The 14061-nt window shown below is 34.7% G+C and overlaps 1 protein-coding gene across 1 annotated transcript in view; it reads left to right on the top strand.

Annotated features, from left to right (window-relative positions):
- Window positions 1-3251, top strand: part of LOC114329226 (translocation protein SEC63 homolog) — a 41336-nt gene extending 38085 nt beyond the window's left edge. The window contains exons 9-10 of the mRNA XM_050641864.1: window positions 375-581; window positions 2908-3251. Of these exons, the coding sequence (XP_050497821.1) occupies window positions 375-581; window positions 2908-3138 (438 nt within the window). The 3' untranslated portion in view covers window positions 3139-3251. The remainder of the gene's footprint in view (window positions 1-374; window positions 582-2907) is intronic.
- The last annotated feature ends 10810 nt before the right edge of the window (window positions 3252-14061 follow it).

Here is a 14061-nt window from a genome sequence, read left to right as displayed (position 1 = left end):
TTGTAAAAAACAAGAGAATTTAAGCATTTTCCATTAAAATCGTTTTTTTATTTAAACAATTATTAATAAACATAAAATTTTTTATTGATTATTCGTGTATTGTTCCCGCGAATGCATATGTCTGCAAATTTTCATGCATTTACATTAAAGAAAAGTCAGTCAAATTAACGTCCAAAGATTTGATGCAAACTATTGAACTAAAGAAAAGCCTTTAAAAAAAAACAATGATACCATTTACGATTGGCGACTGTTAAACAAACATCAAATAACCTTTAATCGAATATATTGTAAATTATTCTGATCACGTATTGCAATGTGTTCAGTTGCTTTTGATTTACTGCTTATTGATATTCTATACTATTTATTGGTTCTAGGAATGGGAGAAATTCCAGAAAATCCACGACAGAGAAAAATCTCTAGAAGGTAAATCAAAGACTTCGCATAGTGTACATTGCCCCTATTATCCTTATGACAAACAGGAATATTGGTGGACCTACATATGCGATAGAAAATCTAGAACCCTTCTTACAGCGCCTTATCATATAACTAGTCTTGTAGATAGAGAAGTTATTCATCTAAAGGTAAGTAACTTATATATATCGTCGAAAATAAATATTAATACACAGTATGGTCCAAATGAAAGGAATCAATTCGTTATTTCGTAAGCCGGCGACTTTAAGGGAAAATTCCGAAACAAATCGATTTTTAAAAGATGAAGTAGTTTTCAATCCTAATAACAAAATTAATAATATTGAAAATATTAAAAACATTACTAAAAGATTTTTAAATTGAAAACTTATTGGTACAGTTTCCTGGTGACACCTCCAAGGCTTCTACAATTTGCAAGCACATGGATGCGGCAGTGAAGACAAAGGGAAGGAATTATACACTATGCAATTCACATCCCCCGTCTGCAGCTTGGTAAAGTTCCAACGGAAAATGCACCTGGTTACTCTACGGAGTAATACAACTATAAAATAAAAATGTATACCATTTTTATTCAGTTGCAATGCGAAGGCAAAACAATCTTACTTTTCAACTAGAATACGGAGCGCAGTCCAGTCCTCTGAATCGCGATTTTCGGCTCTTATTGGAGCCTCATCGGAGAGAACGTAGGCACTGTTCTCCATATCCTAAATGACCAGCATCGAGAGTTTTTCCCACCCATTGCAACCGAAGTGAAGGTATTAGGTGACTAGCGTCATCTGGCAATTGAAAGATGAAGTAGTTTTCAATCCTAATAACAAAATTAATAATATTGAAAATATTAAAAACATTACTAAAAGATTTTTAAATTGAAAACTTATTGGTACACTTTCCTGGTGACACCTCCAAGGCTTCTACAATTTGCAAGCACATGGATGCTGCAGTGAAGACAAAGGGAAGGAATTCTACACTATGCAATTCACATCCCCCGTCTGCAGCTTGGCAAAGTTCCAACGGAAAATGCACCTGGTTACTCTACGGAGTAATACGACTATAAAATAAAAATGTGTACCATTTTTATTCAGTTGCAATGCGAAGGTAAAACAATCTTACTTTTCAACTAGAATACGGAGCGCAGTCCAGTCCAGTTTCAATTGCCAGATGACGCTAGTCACCTAATACCTTCACTTCGGTTGCAATGGGTGGGAAAAACTCCCGATGCTGGTCATTTAGGATATGGAGAACAGTGCCTACGTTCTCTCCGAAGAGGCTCCAATAAGAGCCGAAAATCGCGATTCAGAGGACTGGACTGCGCTCCGTATTCTAGTTGAAAAGTAAGATTGTTTTGCCTTCGCATTGCAACTGAATAAAAATGGTATACATTTTTATTTTATAGTCGTATTACTCCGTAGAGTAACCAGGTGCATTTTCCGTTGGAACTTTACCAAGCTGCAGACGGGGGATGTGAATTGCATAGTGTAGAATTCCTTCCCTTTGTCTTCACTGCAGCATCCATGTGCTTGCAAATTGTAGAAGCCTTGGAGGTGTCACCAGGAAAGTGTACCAATAAGTTTTCAATTTAAAAATCTTTTAGTAATGTTTTTAATATTTTCAATGTTACTAATTTTGTTATTAGGATTGAAAACTACTTCATCTTTCAATTGCCAGATGACGCTAGTCACCTAATACCTTCACTTCGGTTGCAATGGGTGGGAAAAACTCTCGATGCTGGTCATTTAGGATATGGAGAACAGTGCCTATGTTCTCTCCGATGAGGCTCCAATAAGAGCCGAAAATCGCGATTCAGCTGACTGGACTGCGCTCCGTATTCTAGTTGAAAAGTAAGATTGTTTTGCCTTCTCTTGCAACTGAATAAAAATGGTATACATTTTTATTTTTAAATCGATTTTTCTTTTTAAATCATAATTTTTTGGCATATATTTCATACTATAATAGTGACGTCATCCATCTGGTCGTGATGATCTAATTGATTTTTTTAAATGAGAATAGAGCTCGTGGACTAGCCCATTTGAACGGTTATTCAATACTATATTCAGCAATATAAACATTAACATAATTATTTATACAGGGTGTCCAAACAATTTTTTTTTGAATTGAATTCATTGACTCAAAAAAAATGCATGTAATTTATTTACGTCAAAATACATTTTACTGCTCTCATAAAACAGAAAAAAATGTTTTATCATTATAAAAACTTCGCTTTTCCCTTCAATTCAATGTTAAAGCTGCCGCCCACCTGCCTCTTGGCAGTTTGAACATTTAATTTAAGCGAAAATCAATGTTTAATTGTGAAATAAACATTCTGTCTGTTTTCTGACAGCAGTAAAATGCATTTTTAATTAAATATGAAAAAATGAATTTATTCCAACCGTTACGTGCTCACTGTATATAATTTAACAATTTTAAAACTCATTACTCCAATACAAAACAACTTAGCATTTTAACCTTTGATATTTTCAGTTCACTGCTCCCAACTGGCCAGCAGTTTATACTTTCACCGTCTGTCTTCGATCTGACTCATACATAGGCTTTGATCAACAGAAAGACATCAAGTTAGATGTTAAAGAAGCTCCAGCAGAAATCAAAGAGCATCCGCAGTGGGAGTTCGAGGACTCCGAAGAAGAGGATCCAGCAGAAACGAATGACAGAGAATCGGAGTATGCCACTGACGAGGACTTACCCGATGATTAAGCGATAATATTTTTTTATATTTTATATTGTTTTTGCTTTACTTAAGGATCAACTTTCTGAAAAAAAAACAGTTTATGTATTATTTGAAAATATAAGAAGCTATTACAAGTGTAGTTTTTATTTATTTTATATTTTTCTTTTATTTTTGATCATTGTCAGACCACTTAAGTCAGCGCACACAGTGAAGGCGGTTTCCGCTTACGGTTAAACCGCGCGGACCCGCTTATAAACGTTTTCAAAATGAATGCACGTCTTTAAATGTACACGAACATAGTAAAAGCAGGTCCGCGCGGGCCAACCGCTTTAACCCGCCTGACCGCTTTTACTAGAATGAGAATTTAGTTTTTTCCGCGCGGTTTTAATGTTTACTCGAATGAGAATTTAGTTTATTACCTCGTTTATAATACGAATTAATAGTTCTCCATGGATTAATTTTGTAAATTGTACATTGTAATAAACAAAAGTAATAAACTCAATCTTATTGAAACCGTAATTTTGTGTGACTTAGGTATTTCTAAAATCATTCCTTTGTTTGTTTACCGCAGCGCGGAACAGTTCAGTGGTAGTGGTGTTATACCACTTTCGTAAATTTTGAAGCCAGGAAATGCGTCTTCTTCCCGGTCCGCTTTTACCATTTACCTTCCCTTGGAGAATCAGTTGGAGAAGGCCGTAACGTTCTTGATTTCTCATTACATGTCCTAGATATTCTAATTTTTTTGTTTTGATGGTTATGAGAATTTCACACTCTTTCCATATTCTACGCAGGAATTCCACATTAGTAATTCGGTCAACACAGGATATACGTAAGATGCGCCTATAACACCACATTTCGAAAGCTTCGAGCCGATTCATAGATGCAAAAGTTGGTGTCCACGCTTCCATTCCGTAGAGCAGAACTGTGAATATGTAGCATTTCAACAGACGGTATTTTGTTTTTAATGATATGTCTCGACTGTTGAAAATGGGTCTCATTCTAACGTATGCTGCTTTCGCTTTTATTATTCGCTGTTTAATTTCTGTTGAGCAGTCCCATTGGCTATTTAAATTCGTACCTAGATATGTATTGTTATGATCTGCTTTCTATTACTTTTATATTAATTATTATTTACTTGATCAATTATTTAAGTAACGCAAATCATACATAAAAATTAAGAAAGAATCTCAGGGTGCCTTTTTATAATATAAAAAAATGTTTTTAATTCTTCTTGAAAAAAGTCATTAAGGAGAAACCATTTTGCGTTGAAAGCTAACTTCTAATAAATATTTACAAATCAATATACAGGGTGTATCAAATTTATGTGCCCGCGTTATATTAAAAAAATTTAAATTTTTATTCTATCTTTGATTGATAAATTTAAACACAATAACATCCCCGCCTTGTTTTGAGATAAAATCGGTATTAATAAATGCAACAAAAAAAAAATGATTTTCTCTCGACAACAACACTTTTCTATTGTGTCAAAATATTGAGTCCCGCCTGAAAAACAATTGCTTCCTTTTTCCCAGTATCTGTAATTAGGTGGGATAGGGTAAGATTTCGATCGAAAATTTCCTAAGTCTTTAACCTCAAATGAATGTTCATACTTTTTGGCTACTCTGTTTTCTTCATTTATTAAATTTTCATACTCCCTCAATATTCCACGCAGTTCCTTCTCCTTTTCTTCTCCACATATCAATTTTCTTTCGTTTTCTTCCGATTCTTTACACATGTTTATTGTGTATTCTGCCTCCTCCATTTTGCATACTTCTTCTTTAAATACCACAGTTTCAATGGTATCTCTTTCGCCTTCTTTTTCCATTCTGATCTCTTCTTCTTCTGGGCTCATCTCTTCTTTTGAGGAATTCCAAGCTTCATTTTCTTGTGTCAATCTTTTTTCTGCTTTTTCTTCTTCTGGGCTCATCTCTTCTTTTGAGGAATCCCAAGCTTCATTTTCTTTCGTCAATCTTTTTTCTTCTTCTTTTTCTTCTTCTGGGCTCATCTCTTCTTTTGAGGAATCCCGAGCTTCATTTTCTTTTGTCACTCTTTTTTCTTCTTTTTCTTCTTCTGTGCTCATCTCTTTTTTCGAGGAATCCCAGGCTTCCTTGTCCTTACTTATCTTCTGCTGCTTTCTCCTCTTCTCTGTCCTTGCTTCATTGCCAAATTCATTTCCACCGTTTGTTTTTTGTCTACATTATCCTTTTTCCGTTTCTCATGTTCCTTGTCCATTACCAGAATGTCCTGTTCTTCTTTTTCCTCTGTTATTTTCATCGTATTATTTTTGAAATCTATCACCACATGTTTTTCTGACAATTCATCCACTCCTACGATCATATCATGTATCATGTTCGGCATTATGACACATTGTAGTGCATAAAATTTCTTGCCCAATCGTATCCTTATTCGTATTCCTTCATTTATAGTTGCCAAAGTCCGTTTATTTGTGCCCACTAAATTTACCCTGGGAATTTTGTAAATTAAATTCGTTAAATCAACCTCTTCTATTAATTTCCTGTTAATCAATGTAATTTCCGAACCAGTATCAATCATAATTTTAATCGGTTTCTCATTGATAAAACCATCTACAAATTTTAAATTTACTCCACTTCTTTTATCATTATTTCCTGCTAATTTAATAAATTCCTTCGGGTGACAAAAAATTCCTGTTTGTTCTTTTGTGTTTAGTGAGCGCCTTCGTGAAAAAACGCTTGCTGTTCTTCTTCGCTTCTTCTTTCGTCGCTTTGTCTCTCATCCTCATATTCGCCTATTTGCGTATTGTTTACCGCTCTTCTATCTTCTCTCGGTCTGTTGGACCCGTATCGGTTTCCACGATTTTCCTGTTCATTCCTTCTATTATCATTTCTGTCTTCTTGATATGTGCGGGTGTTACTTCTATTTTGATTTTCTCGATATCTGTCTTCGTTCCATTGCTGATTTCTTTGTTTATAGTTTCCTCTTCCATTGTCTCTATTTTCGTTTTCACTTCTCGGAATAAATTCTCTTCTTGTATAATCTCTCCTAAAGTTTTGTCTTCTATCTCTATAGTCTTTATTTTCGCGTTGTCTATAATTTTCTTGCGATCTTCTTATTTCTCTTTCTCTCATTCTTGCTTTTCGTATTTGTAAGAATTGGCACAAACTGTCGATATCTTTGTAGTTTTGTAAAGTTATGTGATCTTCTAAGGTATCTTCAAAACGTCTGGCTATCAGTTCTACTAGCTGTTCGGACGAATAATTGTATTGTAGGTGTTTTGCATTGTTGTATAATTGTAGTGCATATGTTTTTTCTGAAATACCCATTCTATCATGGTACCTCCCATTTTGCAACTCCTTGTTTATTTCTAGCTGTTGTATTTTTCCCCAGAAATAACTCAGGAACTTTTGTTCGAATTTATGCCAATTGTCCAATTCTTCTTCTTTGCTATCAAACCATAAACTCGCCTCATCTTTAAGATGGTTCCTTATCGTTTCTTTGGCTGTTTCGAAGTTACCGATGTATTGTACTTTCTTTTTTAAATTATTTATGAAAATTACTGGGTGTAATTTTTTTTACATCCCCGCCAAATCTTATTTTCACATCCTCTGTACTATGGATAATCGTTTCCCTTCTTTCTCCGACATTCTGTTGCGTCTTGTTTTCGGTGACATGTTTTTCTATTTCTGTTATTCTTTTTTCCACTTCTTCTCTGTCTACTTGAATAGCATTTTCCAACTTATTTTCCAAATTTTCTAGTTCCTTTTTTTGGCAATTTGTTAACTCCTCCATTTTATTTTGAATTTTCATTTCTTGTTCTTTCATGTGATCCTTCATTCTCATTTCTTGTTCTTGCATGTGATCTTTAATTTTCATTTCTTGTTGTTCTATCTCGTTTTTCATTGTTGTCAAACATCCTTTTATTTCCTTTTCATACTTTTCTATGCGTTCCTCTATTTTCTTATTGTTCTCTTCTATTGCTTGTTTTGTTTCCTGTTGATTGTCATCCATTTTTTGTGTTTCCTTCGCTCGTTTTGTTTCTTCCTGATTTTTATCCATTTTATTTGATGTTTCTTCCTGATTTTTATCCATTGCCCTTTTTGCTTCATCCATTGCTTGTTTTGTTTCTCTTTGATTTTCTTCCATTTTTGTGACTGGAGTTGCATCAGTTGTAATAATTTATCTATTCCTGATAATTCCTGTTTTTCTGATGCCATGATTGTTGTTTCGAAAATGTCTTTTTGTTCTATATGTTCTTCTTGTTCCAAATGTTCTTCTTGTTTTTTTGGTTTCTTTGCTTTTGCTTCTGGTGGTCGGCATGTAGTTAAAATTTTCTCCCCGCCTGATACGAAATTCGAAAGTACCTTGTATGCTGTAAAGACGAAAATTTTTCTCTCCCCAAATATGATCAATTTATCACACAAATTTTCAAATTTATCAAAATTCAAATCAATCAAAATAAAATAAATAATATGTAAAATTGTACCTAGATAAAAAAACAACTCGAACAAAATATTTCATAAATTGTAAATATATCAACTTTTTCCGACGGGCAAATAAATTTTCCTTCACCTGTTTTTCCGTTTCCTATCCTTTCAAATTCACAACCAGAGATACTTTAATGCCTTACGTTGGTTCGCCATGTTGTTATGATCTGCTTTCTATTACTTTTATATTAATTATTATTTACTTGATCAATTATTTAATTAACGCAAATCATACCAAAAAATTAAGAAAGAATCTCAGGGTGCCTTTTTATAATATAAAAAAATGTTTTTAATTCTTCTTGGAAAAATTCATTAAGGAGAAACCATTTTGCGTTGAAAGCTAACTTCTAATAAATATTTACAAATCAATATACAGGGTGTATCAAATTTATGTGCCCGCGTTATATTAAAAAAATTAAAATTTTTATTCTATCTTTGATTGATAAATTGAAACACAATAGTATATTGCTCAACTCTTTCGATATTCTGTTGGTTGACTGTAAGTTGAGCGTTTAATATTGTTTTTAACGATACTCCACTTTCTTCAAACTATATTTAAAAGTCTCTTGAGTCATTCTCATATACTGGAAGAATCGTTCATTATCTTTTAATTTTTGAAATAGATGATGATATTCTCCATAAATTAATCTTCCTCGATTAATAGGATGTACATCAACTCTCTTTCTTTTCAGTTTAGTCAAAACAGAATCTAAAGCAATTATATCGTCATCGGAAGACAACATTTTGCTACAAGTAGTAGACGCAACTGACAAATTTGAACGATCTCTCTCGCTTTTACCCGTCTTCACTGTATTACCATAACCGCGCGCGAGAACCGCGCGGTTTGCCCGTAAGCGGAAATCGCTTCCACTATGTGTGCCGCCTAACTCCAATACCAAATATAAAACTGCTTCCAAGAATCAATCTTCTTTATTTTCTAATTAATATGATTAGTCGTGTGTCAAACCTATACGATCAACTTGATACCAGGGAAGGCGAAACGAAGATGTATAAAATAGCCAAACGGAGAGCAAAGAAAGCAAAAGATTTTAATCAGATTAGATGTATCCGAGATGAAAATAATAAAATACTAGTTCACGAAAGGGATGTCAAAAAGACATGGAGAAAGTACTTTGACAGCTTATTGAATGAAGAATTTGACAGACAGCCTGTAGAGTCAACGGAGACAGTAGCAGCAATGGTCACCAAAATAACAAACAAGGAAGTGGCTCAAGCGCTTCAAAAAATAAAGAAAGGAAAAGCGGTAGGACAAGATGATATTCCTGGGGAAGTATGGAAAGCATTGGGAGAGACAGGAACAAGGTGGCTAGCAGGTCTATTTAATAGAATTATGGAAGTTGGACAAATGCCAGACGAATGGAGAAGCAGTATACTGGTACCTGTTTACAAAAACAAGGGAGATATACAACAATGTACAAACTACAGGGCTATAAAACTGCTTAGCCACACCATGAAAATCTGGGAAAGAGTAATTGATAGACGGATACGTGAAGAGACCGAAATATCCGAGAATCAATTTGGCTTTATGCAGGGCAGATCAACAACAGATGCAATTTTCGTTATAAGGCAGTTGATGAGAAAATACAGGAATAAAGAAACAAACGCTCATATGGTATTCATTGATCTAGAGAAAGCATATGATAGAGTTCCTCGAGAGATTCTGTGGTGGGCACTCAATAATAAAGGAGTCCCTGGTGAATATGTAAAGATTGTGAGGGATATGTATGAGGAAGTAACGACTAGTGTTAGGACAGCTGTGGGAGAGACTGATAAATTTCATGTGAAAGTAGGATTGCACCAAGGCTCTGTGCTTAGTCCGTATCTATTCTCATTAGTTTTGGACCAGATAACAGCGAAACTACAGGGTAACATTCCATGGTGCTTAATGTATGCTGATGATGTCGTGTTAGTAGGAAATAGTGAAAAAGACTTAGAACAAAAACTGGAACAGTGGAGGAAAGCTCTGGAGGAAAAATGTTTAAAACTTAGTAGGACAAAAACAGAGTATTTGGAATGTTGAATCAAAGATGGAGTTACTACAAATAAAATAGTATCTTTGGATGGTGAACTGATTGTAAAAAGCAATAGTTTTAAGTATCTGGGATCGGTATTACAGAGTAATGGAGAAATAGATGGAGATGCATGCAGTAGAATTAGGGCTGGATGGATGAAGTTGAAAGAAGCGAGTGTTGTGTGACAGAAAAATTCCAATGAAGCTGAAGGGAAAATTCTATAAAACAGCCATAAGACCGGCTATGATGTACGGAACTGAATGTTGGGCAGTGAAAAAGAAAGAGGAACAACGAATGCATGTGGCGGAAATGAGAATGCTTAGGATGGATGAGTGGAGTGACAAAAAAGATAAAATTAGAAATGAAAATATTAGGGGAAGTCTAGGCGTGGCACCAATTGATGCCAAAATGAGAGAGCATAGGTTATAAGATGGTTTGGTCATGTTCAACGTCGAGACGTTAATCACCCAATACGAAGAATAGCTGAAGTGCAGATTCCTGGAAGGTGTAGGAGAGGAAGACCTAGGGGGAGACGATAAGGCAGGACATGTTGGTAAAGGGGATTAACATTGATATAACCAAAGATAGAATTGTGTGGAGAAATGCAATTAGGGAAGCCGACCCCGCATAGGGATAAGGCAAAGAGAATGATGATGATGAGTCGTATGTATAGCGTTAACAGGCCTTTTAGGGCTATGGCTGGATGGATAATTTCTATTGTTTTCTGTTCTTAGCTGTCAACTTCCAATTTCTTATTCCCAACTCACTGACGTATTCCATTACTGCATCTCTCCATTTCCTCCTTGGTCTTCCTCTCTTTTTTTGCACTCCGGTGCCCTCCAACCAATATTATTGACGTGTCTGTGGCTTTGATCAACAGAAACACATAAAGTTAGATGTTAAATAAGCTCCTGCAGAATGCAAAGAGCATCCGCAATGGGAGTTCGAGGACTCCGAAGAGGATCCGGCAGAATAGCCCAATAAATGACCGTTTTGGAGTGTAATTTCCAGGGGCAACTCCGAATTGCATGAAAATTTGGATTTAGGTTCTACTTACCCTCCACTTCAAAGTTGAATTTGTGCCGTTGGTTGCTTTTACTTGGGGGTGACATTTACCCCTTCTCGGGGGTGAAAAACGCGTGTTTAAAATAAGGCCGGAAATGGATAAATTGACTTATTTTAAGCACGTTTTGTTCTATAAAGTTTTTTACGTAAGTCAATACTTTTCGAGTTATTCGAGATTTAAAATGTTGATTTTTCGACAAAAAAACTACATTTTCAGACCGTTTTTTCCAAATAACTCAAGAAGTAAATATTTTATCGAAAAAAATATTTTTAGCAAAAGGGTAGCCTATAAAACAACGAAAAAATGGTGCACCAGTGTTGCACCTACAAATTGAGTAGAAGCAAAGTTGTAGCTCATGAAAAATACGTTCTTATTCGTCTAATTCCAAATCGAATAATTCAACGCGAAATCACCGAAGAAAGAAGCGTTTTTCGGGAAAACCTTATTAACATTTTTAAAGCATCGAAAAAAAGCTTATTATTTGTTTTTTACAAAAGTTTACAGCATCAAAAATAAACGAGTTACACTGAAAAAAAAGTTAGCCCCTTTTTTGGTAAAAAAAATCGTGAAAACCTCCGTCTATTTAGCACCCTAAATGAAATTAATCGTTTGGCTTTACCATTTACTTTAACTGTATGTGTATTGTTTATATGATCTGTCAGTTTGATTGGTTTGAAGTGCTTATTTTTGAAAACATTTGGTTTTATAGTAAAAAAAAATTTTCTAAACATTTTTGAAAAATTTAATTTTTTCAGAATAACTTAAAAAGTATTAGTCATAAGAAAAATCTTAAAAAGTAAAAAAAATGTAGGTTTTGCTATTATAAATATGCTAGTTTCATTTTGTTCCTCCGTAAGACAAAAATTGGTTAAGATATGGGTGTTCAAAATTTGCATACACTCGTGATTAGTGACCCATTCAAGCTTTCTCAATTATAACCCTTTCAAAAATAAACACTTATTAAACCGGCGAGACTGACAGATCATATAAAAAATAGATAGGTAAGTAAATTGCTTGTAAAGCGGTAGCAATTAATTTCATTTGGGGAGCTAAACACGGTGAGATTTTCATGATTTTTTACAAAAAAAAGAGGGCCAACTTTATTTTGAGCGTAACTCGCTTATTTTTAATGCTAAAAGTGTTGTTAACAATTAAAACAAAGCTCTTTATAAACACTTTAAAAAAGTTTAAATGGGTTTTTCCCGAAAAGTGCTTAATTTTTCGGTGATTTCACCCTGAAATATTCGATTTGGAATTAGACGAATAAGAACGTATTTTTCATGAGCTACAACTTTGTTTTTACTCGATTGATAGACTTTACTAATACACCATTTTTTTCGCTTCTTTCTAAGCTACACTTTTACTAAGGATATTTTTTTCGATAAAATATTTACTTTTTAAAGTTATTTGCGAAAAAACGTCTGAAAACGTAGTTTTTTTGTCGAAAAATCAACATCTTCAATGGCAAATAACTCGAAAAGTATTGACTTACGTAAAAAACTCTATAGAACAAAAGTTGCTTAAAATCAGTCAATTTATCCATTTCCGGTCTTATCTTTGTTTTTTCACCCCCGAGAAGGGGTGACTGTCACCCCCCAAGTAGAAGCAACCAACGGCACAATTTCAACTTTGAAGTGGAGGGTAAGTAGAACCTAAATCCAAATTTTCATGCAATTCGGAGTTGCCCCTGAAAATTACACGGTATCGCCGAGCTTCCCGTTCATTACTGGGCTAGAAACGAATGACAGAGAATCGGAGTATGCCACTGACGAGGACTTACCCGATGATTAAGCGATAATATTTTTTTATATTTCATACTGTTTTGCTTTACTTAAGGATCAACTTTCTGAAAAAAAAAACAGTTTATGTATTATTAGAAAATATAAGAAGCTATGGTAGGGGAGCCCAAGCGGGGATTTTGCAGTTACTCGAGCGCGTCAGATTAGCATATGGGGAGAAACCTGGTACCCTGCAGATGTACCTCTACCATATATTGGCTCTTAACACAGGGGAGTTCGTTAAAAGGGGCCCGAAAAAAAAATCTATCCTTAAAAAAACTCGAAATTGTCAGATTAAGATAAGGTAAGTTAAGTGCATGCAAAAGAGTGTATATTTCAAAAATCTGACTATTTGAACCGGGCGTAAGGAAATGGGTGAGTCCCAAAGTTTCACGAGAAAATAGCGAATATTTCACGAAATGAATGACAGATCGAAAAACTAAAAAATATATGCTCAATATTTTTTAAAAATCTATCGAATGATACCAAACACGACTTCCCAAGGAGAGGGGTGGGGGGAAAATTAAATATTTTTAATACGAATCCCGCGATATTTCGTGAAATGAACATCAGATCGAAAAACTGTAAAATACACTTATTCAATATTTTTGAAAAATCTATCGAATGGCATCAAACACGACCCCCCACGGAGGTGGGGTGGGGGGTTACTTTAAAATCTTAAATAGGAGCCCTCAATTTTTATTACAGATTTGGATTTCTTACGTAAAAATAAGTAACTTTTATTCGAAACATTTTTTCGAATTATGGATAGATGGCGTTATAATCGGAAAAAACGATTGTTGGAAATGGAAAATTAAATAAAAAAATGGCAAGCGCCCACTAAAATGGAAAACTTTACTTAACTTTTTTTGATTTTAGGACCTACTCTTTACAACCCAATAGGTCCCCAAAGCGCTCGAGTGACTGCACATTTAGCATACTTTGCTCCCCTACCACTATTACAAGTGTAGTTTTTACTTATTTTATATTTTTCTTTTATTTTTGATCATTGTCAGACCACTTAACTTCAATACCGAATATAAAACTGCTTCCAAGAATCAACCTTCTTTATTTTCTTATTAATGTAATTATTCGTATGTATAGCGTTGACAGACCTTTTAGGCCGATGGCTGGATGGATAATTTCCATCGTTTTCTGTTCTTATGTGTCAGCTTCCAATCTCTTATTCCCAACTCACTGACGTCTTCCATTACTGCATCTCTCCATTTCCTTCTTGGTCTTTCTCTGTTTTTTTGCCCTCCAATGCTCTCCTACCAAAGATAAAGACAAAATATGTGTCTAACATTTGCCAGGAAGTTGAAATCCACTTACATCGAAATGAAACAAGAGATCTCTTTCAGAAAGTAAAGTTACTGGCTCGGGAATTCAAACCCAGAAATTACGCTATAGAGGATGAGACAGGTAATATGGTAAGCGCTATGGATGCGGTTCTGGAGACTTGGAAGAAATACTGCACAGAACTCGATAAAGCTGAAACCTCTAACATTAATCATATAAAAGCACTGCAAGTCTCAACAACAACCCTAGAACCCTAGATATTCTAAGGTCTGAAGTCGATGAAGCCATAAAACACCTTAAAAGAAATAAA

Source organism: Diabrotica virgifera, chromosome 1 (assembly GCF_917563875.1).
Source record: "Diabrotica virgifera virgifera chromosome 1, PGI_DIABVI_V3a".
Lineage (NCBI taxonomy): Eukaryota > Metazoa > Arthropoda > Insecta > Coleoptera > Chrysomelidae > Diabrotica > Diabrotica virgifera.
This window is presented reverse-complemented; position numbering and strand designations above follow the sequence as displayed.